Genomic DNA, 14,425 nt, shown 5'->3' on the forward strand with positions numbered 1-14,425 from the left:
CAGTGCCACGATCCTAACCCCAGGTTCTGGTCCTCAGGCCCTTGTGTCCGTATTTCCTGCTTCCCGTCTATGCCTGACCTGCCCTCCTGTCGCCAGCTGTCAGCCCAGGACTGCCCCAGATCACACAGTGCGTGCGTGGCAGGTCTAGACTCAGCCCAGAGCTGCCGACCCGTGTCTAGTGTATCCCCACCCCCATTCCAAGACCTTTTCACAGTTTTTAGCCAAATTATCAATTATACTTACCCAGCTGGTGATTAGCATCCTTGAACCTGTTCAATTGGGGGTTTGAGACTATTTCTTCTCTCTTTCCTCTGGCTTGTGGCTGCCCAGCCATACACCAGGAGGAGCGAGCTCTGTGCACTGGCCTTTCTCTGCCTGTTTTCCCAGGTGGCTACAGGCCTCTTGCTTCTCCACTGCAGCCAGGATTTAAACCAGAAGAAAAGTGACATTCACATACCAAGATGTTACCAGCAGCAAAGGTGCATGAATCCTGACCCCAGCCATGAATGGAAGAGGCAGAGCCAAGAGCCAGTGCAAAGGCCCTGGGGTAGTACACTCATGGAACCCAGAGGCCAAGTTGGCTGTACCTAAGAATCAGAAAGGAGATGTGGATGAGCCTGAATGACCTTAAGCCTTTAAGGAAAAATAAATTGCTTTTTCTTAAAAAAAAAAAAAAAAAAATCCACACATAAAAAGCAGGGGCCAAGGAGGAGACATTGATTAAACTAAACAATCCTTGTGCTAAAAACAGAAGCTTGGCCTCCAATGCCGTTTCCCGAAATTGAGAGTGATGTTCATTTTCTCCACTTGGAGTGCCCATATTCTGTCCAAGTCCCTTCCAGGGTACTACGTTGATGACTGTGTATGCATGAGTATTGGGGGTCTTTACACATTCTTCATGACCCTGCAGGTTCCTCTGTATGTCGACTGTGCACCGCGTTTTATAAAGAGCCTTCTCTTTGCCTATTGCAACCAAAGCATTGAGAATATTAAGTTATTAACACATTGGGAAAAAAATGCAATCAATCAGATGATTATCATCTAATGTTTTAATGATCACATTTTTAATCCAATTACGCATGTTTGAATCTTTCAAATTTTCTTTAATTAAAAATTGCCTCCTGGCACTGCTCTCAGAAAGAAGATTGAACAGAATCAGCCAGATAGAATTTAATGTGGAAAGGAAACTGCAGAGATAGCAGGGCCGCGCTGGGTGGAAGGGTTGACCAACGACGTTGAAGCCCTCGGACGGAATTTCCTAATTGATAAGAAAAATTTAATCATCTTCAGATAGACCCCGTTTGCATTCAAATAAGGTATTCCTTTGCCAAATAAACCTCCCCTGGCTGATTATTCACATTGTCGTTCAAAATGCTTAAAAATGAAAGAAGGAGTTGGGTGAGTCGCAGACTACTTCATACAGTGTGTATTTAATATAAAAGCCATGCATTATTCATCCTCATAATTTGAATAACTTTGAATTTAGCGTCCCGTTCCTCATCTTTTCCTTTGATGAACAATTAATTATTAAAATATAATATTGTCTGCATACAGCACCCAGGATCCTCGAACGTGTGGAAGATGAGATTCATTCCTTTTCAATTCTTTTATCTAGGAATGCACAGTACCTGCTAATTATGGCATAATGCATGAATGGTGGTATAAGTAGAGTGTTTCAAATATTTTTCTCAACTGGTAAGTGGCTGGAATAGGCATGTTTGGAATTCGAATTGCTAATTAGGATTGGGGGAGGAATGCTCTCATCTGGATGGATATGGAGACCCACTGGCCTTTTGTAATGGGAATTATTTACTTATTTACTCGCCTGGCTGCTGGGGATTGAATCCAGCTCTGTACCACTTAGCCCCAACCCCAGCTTTTTTATATATTTTATTTAGAGACAGGGTCTCCCTCTGAGTTGCTGATGCTGGCCTTGAACTTGGAATCCTCCTGCCTCAGCCTCCCGAGCTGCTGGGATTATGGGTGTGCACCACCACACCCAGCATAACAGGATTTATTTAATAAGCACATCTGTACATGTACTCTCTGCCAGGTACTCTCCTAATGTCTCCTAACTTATTTAATAGAACTTCCCTAGGAGGTGGGTGTTGCCATCCCATTTGACAGGTGAAGAAAAAAGTTACAGAGAAGTTTGATAACTTATTGTAGGTCAGACACTTTTAAAAAAAAAAAAGTATTTTAGTTGTAGATAGACACAATAACTTTTATTCATTCATTCATTCATTTTTATGTGGTGCTGAGGATCGAACCCAGTGCCTCACACATGCTCGGCAAATGCTCTACCATTGAGCCTCCCCAGCCCTATAGGTCAGACCTTTAAGTGGACTGGTCAGGATTTGGATCCACGGGGCTTGGCTCTAGCATTTCTGTTTTGTAATGTCTACATTTATGACGATGGTCTTCCTTAAGCATTGAAAGGTTGTTCCTCCTCCTTCCCTGGGCCTGTCCTCAGAGGTCTCCGTCTTGGGTCCAGGTAGTTGAGCAGACTTCATGGGCAGTACTGGGAATTCAGGGCTCCCATTTCAGAAGCTGCCCCTAATGTAGAGTGAGGCCCTCTGTGCACCCCAGAAGGCTGAGCAGGACTTGGACTTTTCAGAAAGATCACCACTACACACCGACGTCCTGCTTGCACTCAGAAAAACCAAGGAGCAGAAACACCTCAAGAGTTAATTCTGTAATCTTAGTATATTGTTCTCAAAACACATGATCATTTAATGACCACAGAGCCTAGACATGTGGCCCTCCTTCCCTTGCCCCCAAGACTGGCTGTGGCTTATCAAGGTGACCTTTGAACATGTGACACTCCTTCCTACTACATTCAGGTGGAAGTAGGTATGGGCCTGAAGCCCAGATCCATTCCACAGCTTATTTTTATATGTCTCTGAGCTAAGAATTATTTTTGTTTTGTTTTTGGTACCAAAGAATGAACTCGGGGGTGCTTAACCACTGAGCCCCATCCCCAGCCCTATTTTGTATTTTATTCAGAAGCAGGATCTCGCTGAGTTGCTTAGCGCCTCGCTGTTGCTGAGGCTGGCTTTGAACTCTCGATCCTCCAAGTCTCAGCCTCCTGAGCCACTGGAAAAGAATAGTTTTTACATTTATGCCCTAGTTAAATGAAATGCTATTTCCCCCAAAAGAATTCTATTCTTCTTCTTAAGGGGACATGTATTTTGAAGATTGCCCTCAGTTGTTATTAGCGTTTTGAATATTGTTAATATTATAGAAGTGGGTTAGTTATGTAAGTACCTACACAACGTCTTTGATTTTTGCCTCTTGCCTGCAAAGCCTAAAATATTTACTATGTGATGCTTTACAGAAAATGTTTGCTAATCCCTGGTTTAAAACAGAGCGAACCAGCTTGTGATTCATCTGGGCTTGTTCTCAGGCACGCGCTTGCCTTCACAAATCAGGGCTTACAGCGAGCCAGGCACTGTGTTAAGCCCCTTACATCAATTAGCTCCTTAATTGGCACAGCCACCCTAAGGGATACATGTTCTCATCATTGCCATTTTTACAGATCGAAGAAGCAGCTCAGAGACGTTAAGGCCTTTGCCTAAAGTCACACAGCTGTTAAATATCAGTTGGTTCCAAAACTCTTGCTAGAGATTTAGCATAGAAAACTCCCACCAGGCCTGCTGAGGCCGATGGAGAATATAGCAGACACAGTGTGTGTGCACTAGTTATGCAGTTGTTAAAAAATACATACTCACAAAGCAAGCAAGGAAGTACAGGGCAAGACCTCGGCGGATAAGAGGAAGAATAATTATACATAATTAGGATAGGAATGAGGTCAGGATGGTGGCTAGACTCCACGTGCAGCTCTGGGTGACATGGGCCGCTGGTCCGGGTGTTTCAGGTCCTCAGTGGTTTCCGTAAAGCAAGAATTCCATTCAAGTCTGCATTCTTGAATTTCTGACATTGGGTCTGTTAGTTCCCCCTGGTCTTTTATTCCCAGCTCCAAAGTTAAAAGAATTTGACTAAATTGGTGCTTTTCAAAGTGTCCCTGGGTCCCCAACTCAGCCTCAGCCATGGTGGCTGTGCCCTGAGCTCTTAGAGGTGCCGGACTTCCAAGTGTGGGCTCCCTGGGGCAGCCCAAGCCTTTTTGTGAATCACAGAGTTCTAAAATCCATACCAACAATGGTGGTGGTGTGAAGAAGCATTGAAGCCAAGCCCTCTTCTTCTGTCCCCCAGTCTGGGTCTCCCATCCTGTCACTCATCCAACTGAGCTTTTTTTTTTTTTTTGGTCAGGGGGGTGGTGGGGGTAACCAGGCATTGGAACCCAGGGGCGGTTAACCACTGAGCCGCATCTCCACCACTTATATATATATTATTAGAGACAGGATCTCCCTGAGTTGCTTAGGGCCTCGCTGAATTGCTGAGGCTGGCTTTGAACTCACAATCCTCCTGCCTCAGCCTCCTGAGCCACTGGGATTGCAGGCACAAGCCATGGTGCCCGGTCTGATTGCACTCTAAATGAGTGGAAGCCTGTACCTTGCCTCTAGAGCCCTTGGATTGGTCAAGGACAGAGAAGCCCTCCTGCATTCACACAGGGGTCTCACTTCCTGTTTCCTGCCCAGTGAAGGAACATTATTTGCAAGTCTGATCCTGCTGTACCCATGTTCCCCTTTGAAAGGGAGTCTCCCCTGCTGATGTGCCTGGTGTTTCCGCTTTAACTTTTGATACTCTTCAACCTGGTGGCCTCCTGGAGGGGGGTGTGGTCCTTGGAGCTCTGCTGCAAGGGCCCCCCAGCCCCCTCCTCTGCAGGGGTTGTCTGCTGCTTCTGGAGGGCTCACCAGGGCTTCTGAATCTGGCCCTGGGGGAAAACACCTCAGATTGTTCTGCTCCTTTGGTTTGGAGCCACAGACCCTAAGGCAGATTTGTGTGCTGCAGTGTGACACCAGCTTCACCTGCCACCAGGGAGATGGGAAGGTTGCAGGTGTGCACTCGTGGTGCCAAGCCCCCTGCACCCTCTGAGTGCTTCAGGATTCCTGTTGGCTATTTACACAGCCCTGGAAGTGCAGAGGCTTTAGCTAAGGCCAGAATATTTTCTTCTCCCAGCCAAGCCAGTCCCAGCCAAGCCGCGTGCACTCCTGGAGATTCCCCCCTCATTAGGCTGCTGGTTCCAGGGTTAAATTAAAGCCCAGCCTTGCCAGTGGGTAGAGGCACAGTGCCACTGTTTGCAACCTTTGATCCAACAGAAACTGGCGTGGTCGTCCTGATTGTGGGCCCTGTGATTTGAAGACTTTTGCATCTTTTAGTTGATACTTAATTTTTCCTTAAAAAAAAAAATGTAGCAAAAACCTCTACGAGAATCAGCTTTGGTTTTGAAGGTTTGTGAATCACAGCTATTACTACTCCACTGCTCACATGTGACCATGGGCCTCATTATGTCACTTTTCTGTGCCCTAAAGCCCACATCTGGAAAGTTGGAGAGCATAGTGATGTGGATTATGAAGGTCAGGGATTGCAAACATAAATACCTGGTTTTGGGCTCTGTGAATTGGGAATGATCCTAGGACAAACTTGGTGAAGTTATACTGAATATCAAATAAGTTAAAATGTAAAAAGCTTTTACAGTGGGACCTGGCTCATATAGAACGTGCTGTTTAAAGCCACATGTGGTGGCACATACCTGTGATCCCAGTGGCTCTGGAGATGGAGGCAGGAGGATCGCAAGTTTAAAGCCAGCCTCAGGAAAAGTGAGTGAGGCCCTAAGCAACTCAGCCAGACCCTGTCACTAAATAAAATATAAAAAGGGCTGGGGATGTGGCTCAGTGATTGAGTGCCCCTGGGTTCAGTCCCTAGTACCAAAAAGAGAAAGTACTGTTTAAATGTTTGCGGCCAGTAAATAGAATCATGCCTTAGCACATATAGTAAAGTGCAAATCAACCTTAAGTCTTGTCCTGTCCAGCTCATCTCTTTCAAAGGGGAATTACAGTCGTTGTGATAGAGTCGATTTCTATTGGGGTTTTTGCATCATCCTCCAGTTACATAGACATCTTTAGCCTCGGGATGCATTGGGCCAGATACCTGCGCTGACTCATCTGCATGAAAGATGGAAGATGAGGGAGCGGTATGAAGCTTGGAAAAAAATATTCCAATAGGCACAGGTACTTCTGTGAGGTCCCCTGGGAGTGTCCTGGGAGCTATAGTAGAAGCTGTTTAGGAGCCAAGGCAAAGCATTAGCAGGACTCTAATAGTCTTAATGCATTTTTAACAGGGATGAAGACAGAGTCACAGATTTAAATTTAGGACTCCATCTCCAGAGATCCAAGTAGGAACTAGAATTTTCTCTGAGTTGTGAAGGAAGCTGGATGATCTATTGAGCCTGCTTGGGAGAATTATAAGATAGTGCCCAATCTTTATTACACGATTCCTATCTGCCTCGGGGCCTTTGCACATATTGTTCCCACTGTCTAAAATACTCTCCTTCACTTTTCGATTTTCTTCCAATTAACTTTATTTAGCTCCTTTAATCAGATCAGTGCAGTCCTGGGTGTTGAAATACCTGGCTTGTATCCCAACTGTGCTTCTTAATTGCTCTGTGACTTTGACTAGATACTAATCCAGACTCTACTTTATTTTCTCATAGAGTTTTTATGAGGCGTCATTGCTGGGTCTCACCTTAAGTGTCATTCTCTTTGCAAATTAAAACTGTACTGAGATTTCATCTCACTCCAGTCAGAATGCCAATTATCAAGAATACAAATAACAATAAAAATTGGTGAGGGGGCTGGGATTGTGGCTCAGGGGTAGAGCGCTCGCCTAGCACATGGAGAGCCCTGGGTTTGATCCTCAGCACCACAAAAAAATAAATGAATGGAATGAAGGTATTGTGTCCAACTACAACTGAAAAATACATATTTTTTTAAAAAATGTTGGTGAGGATGTGGGGAAAAGGTTCACTCATGCATTCTTGGTGGGACTGCAAACTAATGCTACCACTCTAGAAAGCAGTATGGAGATTCCTCAGCAAACTTGGAATGGAACCACGATTTGATCCAGTTGTCCCACACCTCAGTATCTACCCAAAGGACTTAAAATCAGCATATTATAGTGATGCTACCAACTCAATTCACAGTAGCTAAGCTATGGAACCAAGCTAGGTGCCCTTCAGTGGATGAGTGGATAAAGAAAATCTGGTATATATACACAAGGGAATATTACTCAACCATAACGAAGAATGAATTGATGGCATTTGCCGGAAAATGGGTGGAACTGGAGACTATCATGCTGTGTGAAATAAGCCAATCCCTAAAAACCCAAAGGCCAGATGTTCTCTCTGATTTGTGGATGCTGACTCACAATAAGGGGAGGGGAGGGAAAAATGGAAGTTCACTGGATGAGACAAAGGAGAATGAAGGGAAGGGAGGAGGATGTGAATGGGAAAGACAGTGGAGTGAATGGGACAGAACTTTCCTATGTTCATATGTGAACACACGACCAGGGAAACTCCACATCATGCCCAACCACAAGAATGTGAAGTTAGACTGCATGTATGTAGATATGTCAAAATGCACTTTACTGCCATGTGTATCTAAAAAGAACAAATAAATTTTAAAAAAAATGTCATTTCTTTGGTTAAGGTGAAGGTATATTTGTAATCAGGAAGCAGCCTATCTCTGGGATCCTCGTTTTTAACTTCAGAGCTGTGCCTTGGTCAGGCCTCACTTGACTTGGGCAGCCTCAGGTGCAGTGGTAATGAACTGAGGCCAGCTGCCTTGGTGTCTGAGGCCCCTGGCTGACCCCGGAACCAGTGCTTCTCAGGGCTGGTGACGGACGTGGCGCCAACCAGCCGGGGGCGTGGCTACCTTTGTGGGGGGGTGGCGCCAACCAGCGGGGAGGGGGGGAGCGGGGGGGAGGGGGGCGGGGGGGCGGGGGGGGCGTGGCCACCTTTGTGGCATGGCGGCTCTCACCATCTCCTGCCTCTTTCCCACAGAGAAGGAGACCTTCCTGGACCCCTTTGTCCTGCGAGACCTTCTGCCGGCATCCCTGGGCAGTTACTATCGCTACACGGGCTCCCTGACCACCCCGCCCTGTAGCGAGATCGTGGAGTGGATCGTCTTCCGGAAGCCCGTCCCCATCTCTTACCACCAGGTGGGTGTCCGCCCCAGGGTCCCGGTTCACCTCTCCTGTACCCACGTGGCCGCCTGACATCCTTGCATGTCACCAGTCAGGACTTTTTTATTTTCTTGTTTCTTTGCTTTTCATTGATTTTTTTTCATTATTTCAGACAGACTTGTTTTTGAAACCAAGGAAAGTCAGATGTAAAATATGGTTTCTTGGCTGCCAATGAGGGGAGCTTGGGAAGAAAGATGGCCGGCCTGAGATCTGGAAAGATGCAGTTACCATCATCCAGGATGATCTCTGGTTTGGATTTGGTACCGGGGATTGAACTCAGTGGCACTCGATCTCTGAGCCCCATCCTCAGCCCCATTTTGCATTTTATTTAGAGACAGGGTCTCACTGAGTTGCTGAGGGCCTTGCTTTTGTTGAGGCTGGCTTTGAACTCATGATCCTCCTGCCTCAGCCTCCCGAGCGCCTGGGATAACAGGCGTGGGCCACCGCGCCTGGCCTACAATATGTTTTTCCTGAGCCTCTTTTAAATTTTTTGCGTATGTTAATCCAATTAAACTTCATGAACAACAGCCTTATGCAGAGGATCCTCTTTGCACCTCATTGTTTAGAGGAGACTTTGCAGACATGCCTTGGGTCACACAGCTGGTAACCCAGCCATGGTATCCCCAAGCTCTGACCACTGAGCTCAGAGAGATGAAAATACCAAATACATAAAGAAATGGAATAAAACTTCCTTGACGAAGTGCTTTCTGAATGCCTTGGACATCAGTAAGCACTTTACATATTTCAACTTAGCCTGTAGCAAAGCAGCACTGAGAGATGGACCCCACTCACGTGGCACACAAGGTCATGGAGGTACAGGAAAGGTCAGGTGACATGCTCGAGGAGTTAAGGTTAATGAATGAAAAAGCCAGAAGCCAGGCTTGGCTTTGTTGGATTCCAGAACCCCCAATGTTTCTGACCTCTGTCCTGTCCTGCCTCCCTCTGACTGTGATTAGCACACATCTCACAGGAAGGGAGGGTTAGGCTGAGTCGCCAACTGCAGGTGAAAATGGATGAAATAGAAATGGGGTTGGGGCATTGCCCGGAGAATGGGAGCCACAGGCAGAGAGAGGGGCCTTTAAATTACCTCATCAGGATTAATAGAAGGTGAGAATTCTTGGAAAGCACGTGTTGTCAAAAATTCAATATGCACCAAGATAGAAAAAGAGTGGGATTTCTTGTGCATAATTCTGGAAAACAGAGCTAGGAACAATGGGTGGGATTTGGAAAAAAGTGAGTTGGACTTTAAGTAACCAGGACTGTCTAAAAATGGAAAGTTCTTATCAGTGCCCTCCATAGAAATGAGTCCCTCATCCTCACCCTGTCAACTTTGCAGATAAGAATAGGGACATTGTGGAGAGGAGGGGGAAATTCTGGAATTCTGCAATAATACCAGTCAAGCAGCGACAGACACAGGCAGCAAGATCCCTTGCAGCCTGGCTGGTACTGGGGACAGTCTAAAGATTCTCCTAGCCAGGGCAGAGGGCAGGGAAGATGTAATGGGAGACAGAGGGTTGGGGAGGATTCTGTTTGGGCCTTTTTTTTTTTTTTTTTTTGGAGAAACTACAACTTAAAGTAACTCAAATAAGAAAAAGTTAATGAAACACTAGGAAAGCCATTCTGAGATGAAGCCAATTGGGTCTCATCCTGAGCAAGACCATAATCACAAGGTGAAACTCGAGGTTCTGTCTTACAAGGACCACAAGGTGTGTGTGTGTGTCTCTCTCTGTCTTTTTTTTTTTTTTTTTTTGGTACCAGGGATTGAACCCAAGGGGCACTTAACCACTGAGCCACATCCCCAGCCCTTTTTATTTTTTATATGAGACAGGGTCTTGCTAAGTTGCTAGGGGTCACTGGGAATTACAGGCCTAGTTCATGGGGCCTCTTAAACCTTGGAGTTTCCAATGCAATTTTGTGATTCATTCTTTACTTTTGCAAAATTCAGGTCCCTGTGTCTGAGTTTGTTCTCTCTCTCTCTTTTTTTTTTTGTGGAGCGGGGCGGGTACCAGGGATTGAACTCAGGGCCGCTTGACCACTGAGCCACATCCCCAGCCCTATTTTGTATTTTCTTGGAGACAGGGTCTCGCTGAGTTGCTCAGGTCCTCACTAAGTTGCTGAGGCTGGCTTTGAACTCTCGATCCTCCTGTCTCAGCCTCCTGAGCTGCTGGGATGATAGGCATGCACCAGCATGCCTGGCCCAGCTTGTTCTCTTTTGATTCCATGGGCCACTGTGATTGCCCTAGTGTCAGTTGACCTTTAAACTCAAGGTTTAGCAGCTACTAACTCGTTTGGGTCTATGTGAAGCATTTAAGAAGATGATGGCCAACCAACTAGTGGGCTGGCCTTGGGTCCTGTGACCATCCTTCAATAAGTCATCCGGGTTACCAGATAGTGTCCCAAGACATCTAGCATGGCTATTCCAGGGATGAATGAGGCAGGTTCTCTAGCTGAAAATGGGGACAGGAGAGTTCTTTACCTTCCCAATGAAATTAGGTGGTATGGCGCCCATTCCTTTGTCCTTTCTGCCATTGGAGGTCCTTTGCACTTTGAGAGTTGTTGTCATTTTCATTTCTCTCTGATGAGAAAGGAAGGCCTGGCAATTTGGCTTCCAAACAGGATCTTCCAACCATAGGGAGATAATGAAACAAGAAAAACAAGTTTTCTTCCTAATGGTGAAGCCATCCTTGTTTTACTTAGAAAATAAATGAATAAATAAGATTACAGTGCAATATTTGCTTCTGCAAGGTTGAAAGAAAAGAATTTTTTTTAAGAGAGAGAGAGAATTTTTTAATATTTATTTTTTAGTATTTGGCGGACACAACATCTTTGTTTGTATGTGGTGCTGAGGATCAAACCCGGGCCGCACGCATGCCAGGCGAGCGCGCTACCGCTTGAGCCACATCCCCAGCCCAAGAAAAGAATTTTTTAAAAATATTTTCTTTGTTGCCGATGGACCTTTATGTATTTATATGTGATGTCGAGAATCGACCCCAGTGCCTCACACATGCTAGACAAGTGCTCTACCACTGAGCCACCCCCCTAGCAGCCCAGGAAGAATTTTTTTTAAGGGATCCTTTTTAAAAGGATAAAAAAAAAAAAATCTTCAAAGATTTCAAGGCTTGAGATAAGGAAGTTAAAGAAATGCAGTTTGGCACTTGCCTAGCCTGTGCAAAGTCCTGGTTTAATCCCTAGGTTGCAAAGAAAGAAAAAAATGAAGGAAGGAAAGATGTATTGAAGAAAAGAATCAGTGAAGGAGAGAGAGAAGATTTAGCTACTTTTTTGATAAGAGTTGAGGTAAAGGATGAGGTTTAAAAAACAAAAAGTTGAGGTAAAGGGTTCCTTGACAAGACAGAATTGGAGAGCATTAACACATGCTATCGTAGATATTGAGCAGGGGCAAACTTAAGGCACAGTTTGGGGCTTGGCCGCCTGGTTAAGTATTCATCAGTTAGAAGCATTTTGGCATCTGGTAGCTGGAGCTCGATAAAAGCTCTTTGTTAATACCTGTTTACCCCTCCATCCACCTCCACCACCGTGATACTCAAGGGGGAGACATATTGGAATTTTCTTTGCCTTCCAATACATGACTTCTCTAAGGCATGCTGTTTCAAGGAAACAAAAGAAATAAATTAGTCATATTTTCTTTCCAATTTTTTTGGGGGGAGTGAACTCGAGGGCCCTCAACCATGAGCCACTGCCCCAGCCTTATTTGGTATTTTATTTAGAGACAGGGTCTCACTGAGTTGCTGAGGGCCTTGCTTTTGCTGAGGCTGGCTTGGAACTCGCGATCCTCCTGCCTCAGCCTCCTGAGGGATTACAGGCATGCACCACTGCGCCCAGTTCCAATTTCTTTACTGCAAAATATCCTAATTTAGCCTCATCAGGTACTACCTCAAGCATCCCTGTTTCTCTCCCAAGAGTTGAGATACCTGTGTTCACGTGGCCTAACTGCTGGCTACCTTCAACGAGGTCCCAGCTGTGCCAGCCCTTGGACAGGGAAGCATTAGCCATCCACATATATGGCTTCAGGCCTTCCCACCCTGACGTGGCCGGTATTCTTTCTGAAGTTTAGCACAGAATGTTCATTTCAGAAAGGCAAACGGCCAATTCAGAGAAGTCAAGTAGTTAAGAATTCCCTGTCTGCTTCCATCAGAAAGAAAACATCCCTAGACCTTCATTCCTCTGTTCCCCTAAAGCCTCAGTCCCTTCTCTTCTGTCTCTTTTATCCCCGGGGGGTGCCTGCAAGTAATCAAGATGAGAGTGAGCGCCCCTTAAGATACAGTACTTGCACAGGCTGGTGACACCTATGACGTGACTTTCTTTGAAGCCTTGCAGAGTATACATGAGCAGCCACTTATCTGTCCTCTTTCATTCTTTTTTGTGAGTCAAGTTGGACACTTAAATCAGCTCTAGTCAGTGAATTTTGCCTCTCTGGCTTGTGGGATGATCTAGTCAGAAATTACAGGATTGTCAAGGGAATCCCAAAGTGGCTTGGCTGGCCAGTGGACAGCATGGGCTAATATGGCCACACTAACCATCAGCTGTAAATACCAGGATGAAATCATGCTGTGACCTTGGCACCCAACCAAAATGGTAGCACCCTCAGTGTTGGTATGGGAGGTCAAAGGACCAGGACAAGCACCTGAGTCTTGTGGTATCAGTCAGAGAAGTGGATTGTCTTGGAGTCCATTGTACTAGGATTTGTTTGATTCTAGAACAGGGGTTCTCAAAGGATGGCTCTTGGCACGTTGGCAGCCTTCCCAATGCATCCTACCTAGGGCTGGGCTATTGCTTCTGTAGGAAATGTGACATGGTCTGTAATCTCCTCCAGCATGGATTTTAAGTGCTGTTTCTGGGTGCTATCAAAGCGGTAGTAAGAAATCTGAACATATCTAATTTGTTTGCCCTTGAATCTTTGATTTTTCTTTCCCCCTAATGGTAAGCTGAACTAGATAGGAAAGGTTTATTTACATGACCCCTTTTAAACCAGTTATCTCTGTCATAAGAGTAAAGATGTTTTCAACAAACTGCCTGACTCTCATTCCTGGATCTGATCTTTGGCCAAATGACTCAACTTCTCCACTATCCCATGCCTCATTTTTCTTATCTACAAAATGGTGAAGTGGAGGCATTAGAAAGATCAAATAGGCCAGGCATAGCGGCACACACCTGTCATCCCAGCAGCCTAGGAGGCTGAGGCAGGAGGATTGGGAGTTCAAAGCCAGCCTCAGCAACTTGGTGAGGTCCTGAGCAACTCGGTGAGACCCTGTCTCCAAATAAAATATTAAAAAGGGCTGGGTATATGGCTCTGTGGTTAAGTGCCCCAGGTTCAATCCCTGGTACAAAAAAAAAAAAAAAAGAGGAAAAGAAAGATCAAATGTTGATGTGTACATAAAATACAAGTGCTTGGATCCAGAGGATGTATCTGGAAAATAATTAGGTGAATTTTGTGTTTTGTTACTGTTTTTAAATGATCCCCATGCCTGTCGGGCAGCCTGGCTCAGTAGAAGTAAAGCAAACCACATAATTTTATTTCCTCTAAGAGTCACGTTGAAAAAAATATAGACAACAAGTGAAATTAATTTTTAATAATATATCCCAAATATTAATATTTCAGTGTAGGGGCTGGGGATGTGGCTCAAGCGGTAGCGCGCTCGCCTAGCATGCGTGCGGCCCGGGTTCGATCCTCAGCACCACATACAATCAAAGATGTTGTGTCCGCCGAAAACTAAAAAATAAATATTAAAAAAAAAAGAATAAAAAATTATAAAAAAAAAAATATTTCAGTGTAGACTAGCCACATTACTAATGGAATGGCTGTGTGTGGCTGAGGATTGTCACACTGTAAGGTTGATCTCAAGGCCGTGACAACCAGCGAGTCCCTTAATTCAGGAAGCTTCTGTTCCAACACTGTGTGATGTGTGGTGCATATGAACAAAGAAGGTTTCTGAACAGTGGCATGAAGATTCCATTTTTAATCCAAAAGAGACAGCTTTCTTTGTTAATGATGGTGAAGTCCCTTTCTTTCTATAACTATCTTCTCAGAAAACACTCTGGGGCCACAGGAGGGACCTGGCTCCCCATGTACCTGGCTGTTGTCAGATATCATTTTTGCAGCTAGTTGTGGTTCAGTCAGTAAAACTTTGGATGCTCCAGGCTATGGGGAATTTAATATCCCATCCTTCCTGTCTGGTTTAATAAAGGGACACAAAACAGGACCTGCCCTGTCTTCCCTCAAATGTGTTGAGAAGCCAAAGTGTCTCTGTGACCTTAGGTGAGATAT

The 14,425-nt window shown here is 45.2% G+C and overlaps 1 protein-coding gene across 1 annotated transcript in view; it reads left to right on the forward strand.

Moving 5' to 3' along the window:
* Positions 1–14,425, forward strand: part of Ptprg (protein tyrosine phosphatase receptor type G) — a 708,866-nt gene that overhangs the window by 562,663 nt on the left and 131,778 nt on the right. Inside the window, exon 7 of the mRNA XM_071619197.1 lies at positions 7,961–8,118. Coding sequence (XP_071475298.1) covers positions 7,961–8,118 — 158 coding nt within the window. The remainder of the gene's footprint in view (positions 1–7,960; positions 8,119–14,425) is intronic.

The sequence above is a fragment of the Marmota flaviventris genome, chromosome 1, assembly GCF_047511675.1.
Source record: "Marmota flaviventris isolate mMarFla1 chromosome 1, mMarFla1.hap1, whole genome shotgun sequence".
In the NCBI taxonomy this organism is placed as follows: domain Eukaryota; kingdom Metazoa; phylum Chordata; class Mammalia; order Rodentia; family Sciuridae; genus Marmota; species Marmota flaviventris.